At 32.7% G+C, this 20,808-nt stretch overlaps 1 protein-coding gene across 1 annotated transcript in view; it reads right to left on the bottom strand.

Annotated features, from left to right (window-relative positions):
• The window catches only part of LOC129221293 (ras-related GTP-binding protein D-like), a 58,318-nt gene that overhangs the window by 36,166 nt on the left and 1,344 nt on the right, over nucleotides 1–20,808 (bottom strand). The window contains exon 2 of the mRNA XM_054855755.1: nucleotides 12,334–12,488. Coding sequence (XP_054711730.1) covers nucleotides 12,334–12,488 — 155 coding nt within the window. The remainder of the gene's footprint in view (nucleotides 1–12,333; nucleotides 12,489–20,808) is intronic.

Genomic DNA, 20,808 nt, shown 5'->3' with positions numbered 1-20,808 from the left:
ATTCTGACTCTGTCATTTTCAAGTTGTGTTAAGAAAAAAATTCGTATATATATATATATATATATATATATATATATATATATATATATATATATATATATATATATATATATACATATATATATATATATGAGACAAAAACTTGACATCAAATAGAAATGGGTTTACATTTAATACAATACTTTTAAACGATTACATCTTGATTTACGTAATTACACAATAAGAAAAAAAAATTAAATACCAACAAATACATTTTTTCTAGGCTGCACATGGCATACGAATATCCGTGCTATTTTTTGTGATCAATTTCGTCCAAGATGTTTTTGTGAACTTAACATAAAGCAACATGATTCAACCGCTTTCATGTCATAGTCGACCTTAGATACAATTTCAGCTTTCTCAGCGCACCGAAGCTTCTTTCAACTTTACTGACGAAGGGCGGCACACCAAGAGTAGCCGCACCAAATTTTCAACATTTTGAACCAGTGGACAACTGAATTAACCGTTCTTAATGAAATGAAATCATAAAAACGAAATCCAACTTTATTGAATCAGCCGCTTTATGGAATCAAAGCTGTTTAGAACAAATGATGGTGATGCTATGGAAGGAAAAATTCGGAAGGCCTTCTGAGGAAATTTTTAGAAATGGAAATCTTAAAAACGCCATTATTGGCTATATTTGTCGACATTAGTGTAATTAAAGGAATGAGACTTTAAGTTGCTTCTGATGGCTTTTTTTTTAATAGAGCGAAATCCATCACACCTCCGCCCAGTTTTTCGAAACTGAAGTTCTAAAAACGGTTTTAGACTAACTTCGATGATTCGATGATGTTACGGGCAGGGCGATTCTGGAGCTCTCCCCAAAACTATTTTGAAATTAAAGTCCTAAAAAGCGAAGTTTTAAGGAGGTATTCAGTTGTACTAGGTGGAGGGATTTAAACGTTCTCCACCTTAAATTTTTCGAAAATGTAGTTTTTGATTTTTCAGATTTCATATGGGCGCAGTCGGACCCTCGTCCAAAATTTTTTCGTAATTTAAGTCTTAAAAGTGCGACTGTGGACCATATTTGGTGACGTTATGAGTTCGGCCATTTTTTCAAAATTGAAGTTCCACAAAAGCAATCTTAAACTATTTTCAATGCTTTCAGAAGGCAAGGCGTTTGGTAATTGTTCCCTGGAGATTTTTCGACATTGAAGCCGTAAAAACAAGGTTCGAGAAGCTCTTTAATGGTTTTAGTGGGTGGAGGGGGATTGCGAAGTGTAGCATTTTGAAGATTTTCTAACTTTTAGACCAATAGGAAAAAGGAAAAAAATGGGACAGGGGGGGGGGGGAGTGAAAGAAATAGGGGTAGTTGGACGTAATTACCTGATCAATAGTCAGTAACTTTTTATTATTTTTTATTTTAAGGTTATTTTCGAAATCAATTCAGATTTTTTCCCAACATTAGGCAATTTTTGGAAAGGAGGAGTTCAAGAATCCTCCCATGAAAGGTAAAACGCAATTTCAGGTCATCTTTGGAGACATTTAGACGTAAGGAACGGTTTTAGGAATTTTCCTCCGAAACTTTTCAAAGTTGAAATCTTAAAGGCACAATTTCAGACTATTTTTGGTAGTAACCTTAGTGAAAGGGTGTTGGTTCGGGGACCCTCCTCCAGATATGTTTTGAAATTGATGTACGAAAAAGGCCTAAATAAATGCGTTTTTAGGACATCAATTTCCATTGTTACTAAAACCGAACAACTAAAACTTATTTTAAATTTCTTGCAGGGGATGAGAGTTAACGAGAGAAACATTTTGAAACCTTCTTCAAACCTTCTTTTCAAACCGACTTTTTCTTAAAATAACTTCGCTTCCCCAAGATATGTTCTTTTCTTGAGTAAGGGGTACGGATCCCCTGATCGCTTCTGAATACCATTGCCAATTGCCATCTAACGCAGGGTTCCCAAAATTTAACGATTCGCGGCACTCTTTGAAGAATTAAAATTTTCTCACAGCATCCTAATCTAGTTTTATATACATATTATTGTTACCATAGGCACTTTGCGGCACCCATCACCTCTTACTGCGGCACCTAGTTCGGAAATCTGATCTAACGTATGGTAATTATTATGACTATATATTTATTTATTCATTATTTATTTATTTATTTATTGTAGCTAAAAGTTTGGAAATTATTTGTGAGCAACTAAAAACAAAAATAGCTACCTTAATTTTTGGATTTTTTTCCCAGATTTTGGAGGGGGCCCGGGCCCCCTCAGCCTCTCCCTTATATACGCCCTTGGTGACAGGCCTGCCTTGAGAGGCACACCCCACAGATTGAAAAGTAATGGCCTACACCGAGAACAAACAGCATTTGGTGTATAATTGAATTCTGTTCAGCGGAAGATGGGAAAGAGATAGAGAAATGAACTGCTTTTTTCTGACCCGTGACAATAAGTTTTAAAATAGTTATTTCAATAAAATTTGTTCAGTAAAGCAGGATTATTAATGGATAATGTTCTGTTAAGCTTTAATAACTAAAAGGAGTATTATTTATTCCATTAAAATTTATAAAAGATGAAACATTTCAAAAAAAAAGAAGAGAAAGTTGAACGCATTAGCTCCGATAGGACTCATAATGTCAAAATATTGGCTGTAAAGTATACCTGATTAGCAGGAATTCAGGGGCTACTCGATTGGAGGTCACTGTGAACTTTCATAAACTTTCCTTTCCCAGAAAATTTTGTCTGACGAGTCTTCAAACTTCGAGTAGTTTTTTGTGAAATATTGCATTAAAAAGACATTCTCATCAGATGTAGTGATGTGGGTAATTAGGACTTTCATTCGGAAAATCGAGAAGTAACCCCATCTGAATAGTATAAAATCGGGGACCCCCTGCATGTATTACACTAAACAGAATGGTACTCAGCTATCACGGTCTTTTGACTTTTTGAAGATGGTTCCGTGGATGTTGATGATGATTTAGTAGTTAAAAATTGCTCAGATTCATTTGATGTAGAAGGTTTGCTACATTTTCCCGTTTCAAGCCACATCTCCATAGCCGTAATCGAATATGTAAAAAAAAGTATTTTTACCAAAATAGGAGCGCTCTTCAGGTCACCTACTCTCAAGGAAACCAAAAGACCACATGAAATTATCTTTATTTTTGTCGGAACGTTTCCCAATAGGAAAGCTCCTTTTATTTCAGTCTTTTTTTTTTCTTTATTTTCATCTTGCGTTTCTTTTTTCGTTGGTCTATCGGAAGTGACATCAGAGTATCCATCGTTATGCTGGCTTACGATTTGCTTTTGAAATTGTACGTTAATTTTTAGACTGCTCCTCCTTTTTTTTTTCTTTTTTTGTTTGTAACGTAACGCTTTTTTAGTCAAATTTGAGATGCCGCAAACACATTTGAGAAACCGCGCTTCGGTAAGGTACTTTGAAGCCACGTGTTGAATAATGTCAAACACATGACACGTCCTTTCCTTTTCTACCCCAAACTTAACCTTTGGTCTTCTAAATTTTTGTGCATCCTTTGGCCAGGGTGTTGTTGCCAGCTGCAAAAAACCGCCAAAGAGGTCTGGTGTCTCATTTTGTTTGGGTAACATCAGGGTCGCTATAAATTGAATCGAATCGGAGAAACAAACATTGCAAAGCGCGAAACAGAAACCTGGAAGCGCCGAGAAACGAGATAAGAAAGAAAGGGGCAGAAACTCAGATCCCCCGCCTGACTTCTGTTGACTTATTAGCACGAGAGTCGAAAAAAAGGGGGGAGGAGAGTTGCCCATCTAGTTTCAGTATATCAAAGTTATCCCGTTGTTTCGCCTAAATAGCAACAAATACGCTGGAGTGACTTTCAAGCTGGGGAGGCCGGCGACACGACTATGGATGGTTGACATAGCACTCGGGAGAAGGTGTCCCCTTTCTAGCATCCTCCACTGAAGAAGCTAGTGTGCGCAGAGTGCAGAACAATGGTTTGTCACTGGAAGTTCACTTTCCGACTTTCCGTTCACTATACACATCACCTATTTTGTTTTTTTTTAGTTCATTTTTTTCGATGTTCATTTCGTTTTGATTGATATGATTTAACATGGTAAATTATGTATTATGCAACTGTTTAAAGTCTTCAAAGCAAAATAAATTTCCTCAAAATAATGAATTTCATCTTGACAATTATCGAGGGGGTCCGATTTTCAAACATTGAGGGGGTCCAGTCCTCAAATATTGGGGGGGTCCGGACCCCTTGGACCCCCCCGGCCGTGACGCCCATGTATGATACAAGCAAAGAGTCCTCATTAAAAATTTATAATCTGAGGAAACCTGAAGTTGCCATGGTATATTATTTTTTAAGTTTTCACAAATGAAATAGTGTTATTTAAGAGAAAAATTGGAGATTATTTAATCCATATAAGTAAATGATAATTCATGGATACTAATTGCAAAATATGCACTGTTTATCACTTATAAAAATAAATTTGGCCAAAATCATTCTCAAGTTCTGCCAATAAGATATTCTGTTTTATTTAGTTTAGGTTTACTGTTACACATTATTCAAAACATTTGATGTTCATAAAAGAAAAATAAATTTATACGGAAATTTTGATGAATTAGATTTTTAAAAATTTTTTTAAAGTAATCTATCAACCAATGCAATTTAATGTTGAATATGTACTGAAATCATCAGTTAAATTCTAGAAATTTCAAAATCATTAGCTAAATTAAAACCAGTGAAACGACATTTGAAAATGGTACTCGTTTTTGAAATATTTGGAGGTGCTGTTGATTTACATTTTTTCATGGACAACAAATGGAAGAAACTCAAGACAATTTAAGAAGCCCCCCCCCCCCATGCTTTTTTGTATTACATTAAAATTAAGTATTTGGTTAATTACTGGCATCCAAAGATTATTTTTTACTTTTCAGTTCATTTTGCTACAGAAGTGTTCTGATATATTGCCTGTTGAATAATGGTCTAATCTAGCTAATCCATCTCAGTCATCGATGTATGTGTGCGGAAATCATATTTACCTTACTTTGAAAATTTGAGATACATTTTAATAAAACTATTGTTCAACAATGGCCTGATCAGCAATGAATTGGCAATTGAAGGCTCACCTAAATTTTAGCATGAAATTCTCATCGGGTCTGAGGTACCGTGCCAAATTTCAAAAGAGTCTGATTGCTGGAAGTGGGCGAAATTTGAGTTGCAAGATTCCATTACAAGATACATACATACGTACAGGTGAAGCTAATAAAAGAGTGTTAAAAAAGGAGATTACGGATGCAAAAACACCATAACTACAAATTGAAGCTCTCTTAATTGTGTCACTCCATATGTAATGAGCAAAATTCACAAAAAAGTGGTGACACAACGAGTTTTCTCATGACGTCTGTTTGTACGTATGTATGTGCGGATGCATGTCGCGTAACTCAAGAACGGTATGTCCTAGAAAGTTGAAATTTGGTACGTAGACTCCTAGTGGGGGTCTAGTTGTGCACCTCCCCTTTTGGTTGCATTCGGGTGTTTTTAAAGGGGTCTTTTGCCCCTTTTTTTGCGGGAAATCGTTAATTTGGATGTAAACTCAAGTGGTGTTACAATTTGGCGGACACTTGGAGATATATCAGCAGTCTTTTGGTTGCAAAGTTCTGTCGCCAACTTGATGACAAATTTGGCGTTTTTTTTAACCCGTTCAGTACGAACGATGCATCTTTGCGTCAGCGCTAGATGGTTGTTCAGAGACGAAAAATGCACCAGTGCGTTACGGTAAGTAGTACGCAGCGGGCCTAACGACGCTTATCTGCACTTTGGATTTGGAATGAAATATTTACTATTAGATGGCATTACTTATCCATGTTCTGTTCAAATGATTGCTCTCTCTGACGTCTCTGATCAGTTGTACTGAGACTCTGATAGTATTTCTCTCTCTGACGTCAGAATGGGGTCTGTCAAGTGTCTGTGATTTATTGGATTTCGTGAAAGAAAATATAAACATGTGCTCGCAAGTGAGATGGGAAACGTATACTCATTTTGAAGTGGCTCTTTCTAGTTTCGGTTCCATTTATAATGGGATTGGAGGGGAGATATTCTAGCTAGGAATTTTACTTTTATGTTCATTTGGTAGCCAAAGTGAACACATTATCTTTCCGAGGAGGAAATATCTTAATTTATGACTGATCCATCTATGGATCTTTTGGGTCACATTGAAACAATTATAAATTATTTTTGTTGGAGTTCTTCATACAGTAGTTACTTTCGAAAATCATACGCTGAAAAAGAAGGCAAACAACTTAGAAGAAGATGTGTAATTTGCTCAAAGCAGAATAAAAGACGTAACACTACGTATGAGTGGAAATGATCAATGTGCATTTATCTGTGCTTTGAAATTTCTCATGCGGCGTTAAAATATTAATTGTTACAATATTCTTCAAGTATTTCATAATATTAAGCGCAAATATTTTTCCTGTTTTGTAAAAAGTTTAATTTTGGTACTTTTAGTTATTGTAAAAAACAATATATTTTGCATTTTTATTGTTAAATATCAATTCTTTTCATCCAATTTTTTGTTATGATTGAAATTTTGATATATTTTATCATAGTAGTATAATAATAAATGCCTGAAATATCAAAAGCAGCATTTTATGAAAAAATAGCGAAGGAAACAAGCAACTTCAATATAAGTTTTAATTCAGCTATTATTGATGAAATTCAAAGAGATGAAAATAGTGATGTAAGTGATACAAGTGATGAGACAGATGCGAGAGATCAGATTTATAATGCTCATAATACGAGAAATAATCATCGTACTATACGAACTGGTACGTATTCTTTGATGCACTATGGAAAGAAATGCAATTCTTTCATTTACTTATAAAATATAGTATTATTAATTCAGAAATTTCTGGAAGTGCAACTAATGCTTTTAAAAACCACCTTTGGTTATCTGACAGAAGAAACTGTACCTCTAGCACTATGGAGTGATAAAGTGCCTGAAGCAGACAGATGTGCTCTTGCTGACAATATGTTAGCCATTAGACCAGCTAATCTTTCTAATCCAAAAATCAGATTTGGTATGGCATTTGGAAAACCAAAGTTTCAGAACAGAAATTGATTTATCATCAACATTGTCTGATTTTGTTGGCATGAATTCCTGGTTTTTATTTTTAATTTTGAAGTTAGATTCAGAATTCATGGTGGAATAGGTTAAACAATGGCCAAATTGTATTTCATATCAGACTTCAAAATCTAATTTGAAAGGAATAAATGCAGTAAACGACTGTGCTGAGCGAGGAATAAAGATGACCAATGACTTTTTAATATCAGCCAAAATTGAAGATCATTACCAGAATATATTACAAGTGGTTGAGCATGATCAAAAACAATTCCCAAATCTTCTCAATAGGAAAAAAATTGATTAAAAGCTAACTTTCAAGTTAAACTTTAATATTTAACAAAGTAATATAGTGAAATACACTGCAAATTTGCTTGAATAGATCAAATAATTCTTTCAATAATTAAATAAATGTAAAAAATTCCTTAATGTATTATTTTTCTCAGTTTTTATAACTTTCAACCGTCAGGTGGCACGCATAGATATTGTTCAAAATGGGGAAAATTTTCAAATTATTAATTTTGTATGTAGAATAACAATAGCTTAGGGACAAGGCATTTGTAAACTAAAAAAAAATTGATGGGGCGTATGATGCACCCTACTATATATTTTTCTTCACTTCTTTTGATTTAATTTTAGTTGACACATTTACTTTTCTTAATACATCACTGCTTTAGTGCACATTTAAGTTAGAGTGCTTCAATACCTATTTTCAAAATTTGTTTGCTTTTATGTAATATTCAAAAAGGCTCTTAAAAAAAGCACAAAAGAGTAGTTGAATCCACAAACTTTACCTCAACAAGTTACAAGTGAATTTTAAAGAGCTATTAGATATTTGTTTCTCTTTTTTTTTTGGTATGTTTAAGTTATTCACTTTTAATTGACTTTATTACATATTATTTTTATTTTTGGCATATATGTTTATACACTGAACTACTTGATTAATAAATCTAAAGATTAAGCAAAGGCAACATTAAAACATTTAAATTTTAACTGTTATTTTTTAACTGCTTTAAATTTGTCACAAAATGAATAATGAAATTACAACGAAAAAAGAAATGATTTTGAGAAATGTAACAAACAGAAAAGGAATTTTTAAATACCTGAGAAAAAAAAAGAATAGAATAACAGAATTTATTTAAAAAACACTTTTCATAATACACTCAAAAAAGGATAAAATAACTTTTCTCGGTCAGAAAGGACAGTTTCAGTGTACTCCTGTAGTTTTCAATTATTCCAAGAAAACGACAGCATAAACGAAGAAAAGTGTGGCTCAAGTCATGTAGAGAATTTCTTATTAAATAGCTTTCAATCATAAATTTGAGTGTTGAAACATCCAAAATTTTTTTACCGGGAAAGTTTGGTTCGAAATGACTTGAGCCGCACTTTTCTCTGTTTGTGGTATCATTTTTTTTGGAATAATCAGTGGTCTGGCCAGAGGATATTGGGTCCGTTAACCGTGAAGGGTTTGGGACCCTTCACAAAAATCCGAACAACCAAAACGGACCTTCCACAAAATCTGGATCAACCAAAATGTACCCTTCGCAAAATTCTGATAAAAAATAACGGATCTTTCACAAATTGTTTATTGAAAGAGCAAATCTGAAGGCAAAATAATGCAATATTTCCTATTTCCCTGTATAAAACAGATAATTTTTGGAACCTTTTTAAAAGTCAAATTAGAAGGATCAGCTTATACAAAATCTGCTAATTTTACAAAGAAGAAAAAAATTGACACTTTTGTGATGCTTCTGCAAGCGATAAATAATTGCTACAGCCAAATAAATATTATGCTTGTTGTTTATATCTTGGAAAAAAAATTAACAGCTGAAAATAAGTTTGGTTTTAAATAATTTTGTTTGTTTGTTTTATCACAGCTAATCAGCAGTGGTGTTGTAAACTTTTCTGAAAAGGCGTTGGTAAGCACTTTTCTCCCCACTCATGATTTAATAAACAATAATAATATATATCAGCGAAATGAACTTAGAACTACAAAGGGATAGTAAGGGTGAAAAAATATGATTGGTTTACCAACTTCAAAATTATCCCCACTCAGCGTCTGGCTTTTAACCTTTATAATGACTTGATTAGAAAATATTCTCATCAATTTACCAGCTTGTTAATATTTGCTTTAACTGTTATTTTGGGAGAAAATTATATGAGTTTGATTTTTCAATGCTAACAAGGATGATTAACAGTAGCTTTAAATAAGCTCATTTACTTACCGTTTTTTTCTTTAAATGTCTACATTTTGAAAAATACAATCTTTTAACATCCAATAAGAGAATCATCTTTTGTCCTTTTTTCAAGCTAACTTCGCTTTATTAGGATGCAAATAAATGAAAAGTCTCTTTATTTTTGTTAGAACGCTCATTTCAAGTTTTTAAAGCAAAATTCCATTTTCTTGTATGAGTCAAAAATTAAAATTCTGAATCGATGGTTTGATTTGTTTTTTTTTTTGCTTCAACTGTGTCCACAGTTATTAATGATTTGTTTATCATAGGACTCTAAAATGCAATTTAAAAATAATTTTATCAAAAATATTTCTTTTACAAGCCGTTTTTTATACTTTAGATGCCTTCACTTTGAGAATTGCGATCTCTTTACATTCGCTATGGGAATCCGATTTTTCGAATTTTTCATTTTTTGTACGCTTTGTTAAGAGGTAAACAAATAAAATCTCTTTTTATTTTTGTTAAAATCATGGAATTTATAAGTTTTAAAAGAAATTCTGTGCTTTTTAAGAGTGTCTTGGGTCAAAAAATTAAATGCTGAACCCTTGTCTGAATTTTTTTTTTTGTTTTTGTTAATTATCTTAAGAACCGCACAGAAATATTTCTAGTATAATTTAACATATTGCAGAGTGGTGGATAAATATTAATACTCGAGAGAGCAATGCCACCCCCCCCCCCCCCCGAAAAATACTAGAAAAACACCCCAGAATGATATTCTCAACATAGAAGAGGGAAACACTCAACTTTAAGTTTAAATGATGCAGTTTTGTGCCATCTCTAAACTAAAATTTTGTCTTAACAAAAAAAATTTTTTTCTAAATTATTTGATTTTTCACAATATTAATTCATTTTTCACAAAATTATTGGATTTTTCACAAAAAACTGATCTTGTGAAAAATCCTGGACAAACCCCTGAAAATTGAAAACTACAGGAATACTGAAATTGACCTTTCTGACCGAGAAAAGTTATTTTATCCTTTAGAGTGCATTATGAAAAGTGATTAGTATTTTTAAAAAAATTCTGTTATTTTATTCTTTTTAGTGTAAATGTATTTCAGAAGTAGAATAATGTTACCATCATGAAACGTCACCATAAGTTTTCATATAAATGCTCTGTACTAAAAGAAAACGAATCTTACCCCCATACGTGTCTAAAACTTTAAGCAATTGGGCCTAAAAATTTATCCTTGTTTTTCTCTTAGATATATTTGTGCGCTAAATTATTAGAAACAATTATATATGAAAAGGTTTCCCAAACTATTTTATATTTCACAGCATACAAGTTACTCGCGATAAAGATCTTAATGTCTCTTTCCTAAACCCCGTCATCGTTATTGATTATGGGAATAGATGAGGATAAAAATTAAAGCAAATTGAAAGCAAAGATATTGAATACATTTTCTACTTGATTCAGAGAAGCCTTGATTCAAATTTTCATTATGATTGCTATTAACATTACTGTTGCAAGGCAACAAAATTTGTAACAATGGGTTTTATATTTAAACATTTGATGGGGAAATGACATGAAATTTGCTGTTTTGAATCCTAACCAAAATAATAATTTTATTTTAGAATTTTAATTTTTCAGCGTTAAGTTGTACCTTAGGATTAAGCAAATCATTTAGTGACATCCCAAAGTATCTAAATGATCTAGATGTTGAAATAAAAGCAAAATCGAGCCTCAGATTACTCCGTGACAATCAGGTCAAGTATAATAAAAGTGCTTAAAAATGTGAAAAAAGAAAAAATATATAAATAAATAAACATTTTAAGACAGGCTAAAAATATGAAAAAAAATGCCTGAATCTGAGAAACTTGAAATGTCTGCATATTCAATACCAGAGCATTAGAATTCCCAGATTTTTGCTTTCTTTAGTGTCTAAAACCAAAACTAGAGATCAATTTTCTGTCCTAAAATCTTAAGAAACCTCAAGATTAAAAACTGATGAACAATATTAATTTTTACAGATGGCATTCGCTTCAATCAATTTGGATACAATTGGATTGACATTTTCGAGTGTGCGTGACAAGAAGACGAATTTACAAATCCTCATATACTGAAAACAAAAGATTGAAAATAATTATCAGTGCAAAATTTTTCTAGTCAAAGGAACAGAATCACATAACAAATTAAAATGATCCTGCTTTTCAAAAGCAGATGCAATCAGATTTTGAAATGTGCAAAAAATCGGAACTAAGCCAAAAAGTCGTATAAACAAGCTCCAAATGCAAACTTGATGATATTCTGCCAAAACTGCCAAATATGCTAAATGAACTGCAACATTAAATGCAAAATTGGCAGTTTTCATGCAAAAAGTCCATTTAGTGATCTTTTTTAGCAGTTTGAAACAGGATCGGCGATTGGCGCAGTTGGCACATCCCTCTGATATGGAAAACTAATTACCTTTCATGCTTGTATATATGTTGAGAAATTTAGTAGTTAGTGAAAGTCTTAGAAAATCTAACAAAAAAGCTTATGACCTTTTTTCTTAGTTAATTTAGAAACTTAACAGATTCTGTCTTACACAGAAAAATCACTGCTTTCAATTGATACATAATGCTAATAGTATATACATAAGGATTTTTTCGCTTCTCTATTAGGAGATTTCAGCGGATTTATTGCTTAAAATAGAAATAAAAAAAGATATACCGGCAGGTTGTCTTTGAGTCTTAAAGGACAGACATTCATTTTCATACATCAAGATTTAACTACATTATATTAATGGAGTTCATTAAAATGAGGATGACCTTTGAAACATAAGTTTTTGAGCTTTAACCATGTTTTGAATAGGATTAAAATTATTTTTGATGTTTGTCAACCCATTTCCGAGGTCAAAATGCCAATTCTAGTTTAGTGGTTCAACCTACTACTAATTACAAATTTAGTTTCAAGTCCATTTAGAACATAATCTCTCAGAAATTGAGAATTCAGTATCAAAATCAAAATGAAATAAAGCAGAAATTTTTATCAAACATAATGATTTTTACAAATAAAAGAAAGTACAAATTACCTTCTCAACCCCATTAACAAAATTCTAGGCTTTTGCTCTTCAGAATCTGATCCATGAAATTCTCCATCAGGTTCATCAGAACCATATTCAAAATCTTTGTTGTAAGAACCAACAACATAATTAGAATTGTATGCTGCGTTATCTTCTTCGTAGGACTGTAAAAATACAAAAAATTTACAAAAAGATTATGTGCTTACATGACTAGATTGAAAAGTTTTTATTCAAATAAACAAGAATGATGCTTTAAAACTTCCGACCAGGAAATGTGGAGCAAAAGAACTTCTTTGCGGAACCGCAGAGTTTCGCCATTTTTGCGGAGAAGCCAGCAACCCTGTTTTAGACTATTGTTAGCAATGTTTGAGGGAGAGAGGTACACTCCCATAGAAATGTTTTGAATTTATAGTCCAAAATACACACTTGTAGGCCACCTTACATGAGGTTATAGAAAGGGATCGAGCTCAGGATTTCAACCATGGCAAATTTTCTCAAATGAAGCCCCAGAAAGTAGTTTCAGCGAGGTTTTGATTATGTTAAGCAAATATATCCCTGAATTTCAAGTTTGAATAAAAAAGTTTTTGGCTACCTTTAGTGATGCAAAAGAAATGGGTTAGGTTTGGGGCAAGGCTGGCAGCTTTTTAGTTCCCTCCTACACAAAGGAAAAATTTACAACTGAGATTAAAGAGTATTTTTTTTTTTTAAAGCTGGACAAAGTGAATGGGGGCCTTATTGTTGACACCTTCAATTTTCCTGAAACTTTCAGGATATTTTACTAGTATTGTGATAAGAAAAAGTGAAGCTTCTTTCCTCTCTACTTTGACTTGTTGGCCCTTGAGTGGAGGTCAAAGTTTAGGATCTTGAGAAAAAAAGAGCTAAATATATGATTGCTTTTGCTTCAAAAGCAATGAATGAACCAAGCCAATTCTTTTAAATAAGAATACTACTTGATACTAGGTACATTCTAGTATAAATATTTTGGAGACTCATTCATGGCTTTGAGGGTAAAGGTCAATTGAAAATGAAATTTTTTAAACTTTTTTGCCTTGTTTGGGCCCAGATAGCTGCTAAAGCCACGAGTAACCCTCAGAAATAAGTATATGATTAACTACTCACCACAGTATAGTACTAAGAAAAATATAAAATGGCTTTCGTTTCTCTTTGCTTTAGTAATTAAACGGTCTCAATGTCGATGATTTTTTAAAAATGCCCAAGTTTAGAAGTCAATAACTTTGATCACGACGGGTCAACAACTTTGGGACACAGCTGTAGTTATAGTTCCAGTGGTGTAGTTTAAGGTAAAGGTTAGAAACCCATGACAACTAATCAACTTTTTTAATTATGCAGTCTCAAAGTTGATAATTTGAAACAACAAGAATATAAGTTTTAGGTCAATTATTAACGGTCTCAAAAATGATGATTTCAGTATAAAAGAGCTTTTTTTCACGAGTTTATACGCGTGCAACTCAAAATCTTATGAGCTCAAACTCACATAAATACTAGAACCAATCAACAGCCAAATGTAGGTTAAGCTCCCAAAATTTCATGCTTCCAGTGTAATAAAATTTTCTGTAACCTTGACCACAACATGGCAGTTCTTTTCACAAAGCTCATCCGCCATTTCAAAAAAATGATTTAAGATTTTTACAGATGTTTCAATTATTTTTACCATTTTCAATTTCCCACAGCCCACAAATTAGATGAAATTAAAACTTTATAATGTGATGTCAAATGCTATAAAAGTTCCATATAATTAAACACTCAATACAAGCTGAATCATTAGACACCATAATTACAAAATGACATTATCAGTATTGCCAACCTTGGAGAAACAATATGAGGAGCACCTGTGGAGATTTTGAGAAGCATTTTGAAGTTTTGTAGAGCTGCTGGGTATTAGGGTGCATCATTTGCCCAACTAGTCTAAAATTGTTTTGTCCCTAATTTAAAAATGTTCTCATACCACTAGATAGCATTCCTGTGAATTTTTATGAAAATCAAAATTAATTTAGGTATCCCACCTCAAGCAAGAAGTTTCGTTTTTAAGGTAAATGAACAATTATAACATCAAAAGTGACTCAAAGTGCAATACTGGGAAATAATTTTTTAATTATTTAATTTACATTGCACCTGTGTTAACTTTAACTATTACCATATTTTCAGTAACTTTACATAACATCTTTTGTAACTGTTCACTGTTCAGGTTCACTATTTGTTTTCAACTTTCTACCATTTTCTTCTATCATACAACTACTAATGCTAGTTCTTTAAGTTTTCTTGTTTTTCTATGCATATGTGTGTCGTAAACCACTTAAACAAGTTAATCTATTCTGTTTTAATTCATAAGGTGCATGAATTTTTGAAGTAACACATTTTGAAAACTTTTAATAAACATGAGTGAATCAGCTGCTGTTGAATCAGTGACATTTTCTCCACAAAGAAAGCCTTGTTCATCTGTATAAAAGGTAAAAGTCAAAACCAGACAATCTTCAATGGTATTTGGACTTGGAAGTGGAATAACTCAAGAGGACTCAGAATTTTAGGGTTCACATTTATCCACTAGCTTGCAAGTGCTTCGCTGCTTGATGTATCATATTGAGAAAGGTGCCGATCTTACCAAATGGGAGTCTTCAAAACTTGTCTTGTCAAAAATATCTGATTTCTATGCAAAAGCAAACATTCCAATGATTACTGAATGTAAATCCTGTGAGAAAATACTAAAACTTCATGAAGACAACACAAAATTAAAAGCAATTCCTCTTCAAAGAAGAAATAAAACAAATTCCATTAATAACGAAAAGAAAGTGGAAGAAAAAGCTAAAACATTTTCATTATGGTTTAAAAATGTAGAATGCCTTATAAAAAATCCAGAAGATTTAGCTTTTCTTCAATCTATGAAAAGTTATCGTCTAGCAACCTTTGGCTCACATGATAAAATATAACATCAAAAAATTAAGCATCGGGAAATGCATGAAATATTGAAAGCAGCATTTTATGAAAAAATAGCCAAGGAAACAAGCAACTTCAATACAAGTTTTCATTCAGCTATTATTGATGAAATTGAAAGAGATGAAAATAGTGATGTAAGTGATACAAGTGATGAGACAGATCTGAGAGACCACATTTATAATGCTCATAATACCAGAAATCATCGTACAATACGAACTGGTACATATGCTTTTATTCCACATGATATTATAAAACAACATGATGTTATATCATTAGCAACATGTTTAAAAATGACACCAGCAAGCAAGCTTCATACACTAAAATTTTAATAACAGAAGTTGGTGGTGATTCATCCAAAATTTCAGCATCATATGCAACAACAGACAGAGCAAGATGATCAAGTGTCAGAGACATTGCCAAAGCTTGTAAGGATCAATGGAATGGTTATGATTTTGCAATTTTGCACTGGGGTTCTAAACTCTTACCAACTTTAACAAATTATAATATTGCAGAAGAAAGGCTTGCAGTTATATTGGGTAATTCATATGAAGTTAAGCTTCTTGGTATACCAGCATATCCACCAGGAACAGACAAAAAAAGGAGATATCATTGCTAATTAACAACTAATTTGCTAAATTCATGAAACTGTTCTGACTCAACAGTTACTATGTCGTTTGACCCAATTGCTTCTAACACAGGACATATAACTGCAGCATGTGTAGTTATTCAAGAGCATTTGGGTAAAGCTCTCCTATGGTCAGCTTGCCGTCCCCACATTGGAGAAATTATTGTCACATGTGTTTGACGATTTAAAAATTGAAGTATCGAAGTCACTACACATATCTGTTTAAAAGATTTCTCAAACATTATACATTACTGCAGTTTGTGGAAGAGAGTGACGCTGATATACCTATAAATTTATTCAAATTTGATAACAGTTCATTCACCGAGTCCGCAAAAAGATTAATTGACGAGTGCAAAGACAATGTTATGAAATTAGCTAAATCAAATGTTGTGTTTTGCAGAGGTGACTACTTAGAATTTGTTCAACTTTGTCTTTTATTCTTAGTAAACAATCAAAATGAGATAACTGCAGTCGGCTATAAACGCCCAGGAGCTTTACACAAAGCACGATGGATGGCAAAATTAATTTATTCAATCAAAATTTGCTTATTTCAACATCAAATCCAAGAACTGCAAAGGAACAATAACTACACATTAACAAGTTTTAAAATTTAGAAATTTTGTTAATTTCGTCACTTTGGTATATAGTTCATGGTGGATGACGTGCACTTCTGTCTTCGATGCACCATGGAATGACTTGAATTCTTTCATTTACTTATAAAATATAGTATTATAAATTCAGAAATTTCTGGAAGTGCAATTAATGCTTTTAAAAATCACCTTTGGTATCTGACAGAAGAAACTGTACCTCTAGCACAATAGAGTGATAAAGCAAACCGGCGTGCTCTTGCTGACAGTATGTTAGCCATTAGAACAGCTAATCTTTCTAATCTAAAACACAGATTTGGTATGGGATTTGGAAAGCCAAAGTTTCCACAGAAATTCGTTCATCATCAACACTGTCTGATTTTGTTGGCATTGATTCCTGGTTTTTATTTTTAATTTTGAAGTTAGATTCAGAAGTCATGGTGAAAGATCTTAAACAGCTGCCAAATTGTACTTCATTTCAGACTTCAAAAACTAATTTGAAAGGAATAAATGTAGTAAACGATTGTGCTGAGCGAGGAATAAAGCTGAACAATGACTTTTTAATATCAGCCAAAACTGAAGATCATTACCAGAATATATTACAAGTAGTTGAGCATGATCGAAAACAACTCCCAAATCTTCTCAAAAGGAGGAAAATTGATTAAAAACTAACTTTCAAGCCAAACTTTAATAATTAACAAAGTAATATTATAAAATATACTGTAAATTTGCTTCAATAAGTAAAATAATTCTTTCAGTAATTAAACAAATGTAAAAAATTGCTTAATGTGTTATTTTTCTGAGTTTTCATAACTTTCAGTTGGCAGGTGGCACACATAGATATTGTCCAAAGTGTGAAAAATTCCACACAAATTATTAATTTTGTATGTAGAATAAAAATAGCTTAGGGACAAAGCATTTGTAAACAAAAAAAAATTTGATGGGGCGTATGATGCACCCTACTGGGTATATTGTATAAAAATCAATTTAAAAAAACCTAAAACCAATCTAAAACTGTTTCTGAGCTTTGATTGTCATTTTGAGCATTGGCATAAAAATAATTACTTTAAAATTAATAAAACAGCTTTAAACACTATGTCATGCTTGGAGAGTATATGCAACTTTAATTTCCTATATTTACATGCATATCATAATAAAATAGCACAATATAATTAAAATGAATTAGAATTCAGTAAAATCTTCAAGAGATTCTTTATATCTCTGATAAGCATTAAAACTAAATCTGACAAATGATGTTGGCTTGAATGGGCGTGGCAGTCTTCAGGAAATTGATAAATAAGAAGGGTTGAAAATAATAGTCTACAAAAAGGTATTAATGTCTAAGCAGTAGAATAGCATAGCAGATAAAAATGAGAGAGTGTTAAAGAAGCGGATGCAATCGGATTTCAAAAAGCTACATCTAATGATTGCGATTGCATCGTCACTCTCCAGCATTTCCCCACCAACAGCAAGTTACTTCCTTCTTTCTACCCAAGAAAGAACGATTGCCTCAGCAAAAATTCTGATGGGAGGTCGGGGAAGAAGGGATGTGAGGGCGTATTTGCGTGATCGTGATGGATCACTTGAAAGTGACTTTGAAATGGGTGTGGCAAAACAATAAGCGTACAAGTCTTCAGCAAAAAATAAAATACAAGGGTTGAAAATAATAATCTACAAAAAGTTGTAAAGGTCTGAGTGGTAGGATGGCATAGTAGACAGAATTGAGCGAGTGTTATGGAAGTGGATGCAATCAGATTTCGAAAATGAGTAAACACTGACGATTGCTACGTCATTCTCAAGCCTTTCCCTCTCCCTACTCAGGAAACTAAGTTTTTCTCTTCTATCTACCTTGAAAGAACATGTGAGTCAGTAAAAATCAGGGTGGGGATGGGAGAAATCGATTGCTTGAAAACTCTCGGCCACAAAATGGAACAAAAACAAAGAAAAAGAGAATAGCGAATCCGCCGAAAATTTCCATTCCTGGTACCAACGACGTAAACTATACCATGCTGTTATTGTTTAACATCAATATTTTCCTACATCGATTTCGTGGCATTGTGACGATATATGTACGCGGCATTATGACGATATCATATTTACGCGGCATTATGACACTTCCCCCTTTTCTATCGTAAACAACATCGTTTCCTTATCGTTTAGCCAACAGTTCTGACATCTCCCTATATTGTTTCACGTCGCCTCACCAATGACGCGACCGATATATGCCGTCTTTGAAAATTGGTTTTTAAAACATAAAAACTGCGGAAATAAAAGAAAAAAAACAAAAAGTGGAAAATCGGTGATCCGCGGAAGATTTTCATCCCCACAAACAATTTCCGGAAGGTAACCCTTTTCCCTCTCTTGCCTAATATTGCCAATGAGAGCTTTAAAATGTGTTTTCAGAATTTGTGCTTTAAGAGTTTCAGAATCCTCCTTTTGGTATTCATAAAAATTGCATTTTAAGACCCTAAATTTTGAAAAATTCTGGAAAGAGCCCTTAAACAAGGTTTGGGTTATGGACAGTCCAAAACTGGTTTAGGACAGGACAGGTGGTTTTTACCGTCCAAAACTATGCTAAAGCTAAAGGGGTGTAATCTAATCAATTTGTTTTAATGCAATATTTGTAATACATAAATATAGATATTAATGAGTCAGGGATCGCGCTAAGGATTTTGAATTGTTCGCCAGTAAATTAGCCAAATTTTTAAAGTGTTAGCCAAATTTCAAAAGTCAAATGAGAGAAAGTTAGTCTTTGAATCAAAGACTAACTTTCTCTCATCTTAATATATTTTTGTCTGCAGAAATATTTAATCAGAAAGTGAAGTACAGCTTAATTTTTGACAATTTTTTGAGGATAAGGGCAGGGGTATATCCAAGAATTTTTGTCCGTTTTTAAGAATTTGGTGATTAAAAAAAAATGCAAATTAAGTAGTTTTTCCACAAATCATATGTAATTTTTCAAAGAAAAAAATGGCAAAAACAACTTCAAGTGATATTTATCAATCTTTAATAAATTTGAGAGTAGAAATAAAAGCTTTTAACAAAGTAAAGACTGCATTCCTATCTTACGGCGATGTTTCAGACATCGAACGCAATGAAACAAACGCGCCATTCAACAAGGCATCCGCCAACACTTTCTACTCGGTGGCGACGCCGCACACTCTATATCCAATCAGCGAGAGGCGCAAAGAGGCGAGAGGCAAACGTCATCCTTCCTCCGATCCGATGGATGGTAACGCTCCAATCTGATGCTAACACGCATCCACGCACCTCAATCTGCTTGGAGTGGTCCGAGGATAAAACAACTTTCAGTAATTGCTAGTCTGGGAGTTTTGTGAAAGGTTCCTTTTTAGGGGTCGGAATTTTGTGAAGGGTCTGTTTTTAGGGGTCCAAAATTTGTGAATGGACCTAATTTTTATCTAGATTGACATCTGAAGGGAGATTTTTTTCCCTCTGTGTATATTTTAGAGAATTTTCTGTTCGCCAATTTTGAATCTTGTTCGCCGATTTTACCGCATTGGCAAATGCTTAACGCGGTCCCTGTGAGTATTTGATAAAAATTTTCTCCAAATGTTCATTTAAAAAATATTTTACTTAAAAAAATGCCAGTAACTAATATATAAGAACTTTCTTATGTAACAGTTGGTAGAGTTATGAAAAGAAATACACAACACTACCAAGACAACTAATTTCAGTTCCAATTATAACTCAAAGGAATGCTATTAAATGTGCAATAAATATTGAGGTGAAAAAAAAAGCTTAATTTTTTTTAATGGTTTTTACAAATAATTTTTACAAAAGGTTTTCTTTTGCACACATGCATAAATGTCGAAAAAATTGGTTAATGGAAAAAAAAAACTTTTGCATACAAATTGAAATTTTTAATGAAAAATTTAATTTCTACGTAATTAGATTAAAATCAGCTACATAAATAAGTTATACACTATAGATATATTTATACTTGAACATCCGCATTGAATAAATGTATTAAATAGTCCAAAAAATAGTTTTGACACATTTTGTTTTGTTTTTGATATTTTCTCACAAAATATAGTTTCTCAAAAAATAGTTCTGGACGCTTTCGGACACAAGGGTTTTGAACAGGATGGTAAAAACCTTGCCAATCCTGCTTTCATTTGCACACATGCATAAACATAGGGAAATTTGGTTACTATTATCAAAAAAATAATAAATAAAATAGACTCATGCATACAAATTGAAATTGTAATCAAGAATTCAACTTTCATGTAACTAGATTAAAGTCAGCTGCACAAATAAGTTGAATGATCTTATTGAATAAATGTTCAATCTAAAGCATTA

Source organism: Uloborus diversus, chromosome 1, assembly GCF_026930045.1.
Source record: "Uloborus diversus isolate 005 chromosome 1, Udiv.v.3.1, whole genome shotgun sequence".
Taxonomy (NCBI): Eukaryota; Metazoa; Arthropoda; class Arachnida; order Araneae; family Uloboridae; genus Uloborus; species Uloborus diversus.
The sequence above is the reverse complement of the archived record's forward strand: the minus strand, read 5'-3'. Positions and strand labels throughout refer to the sequence as shown.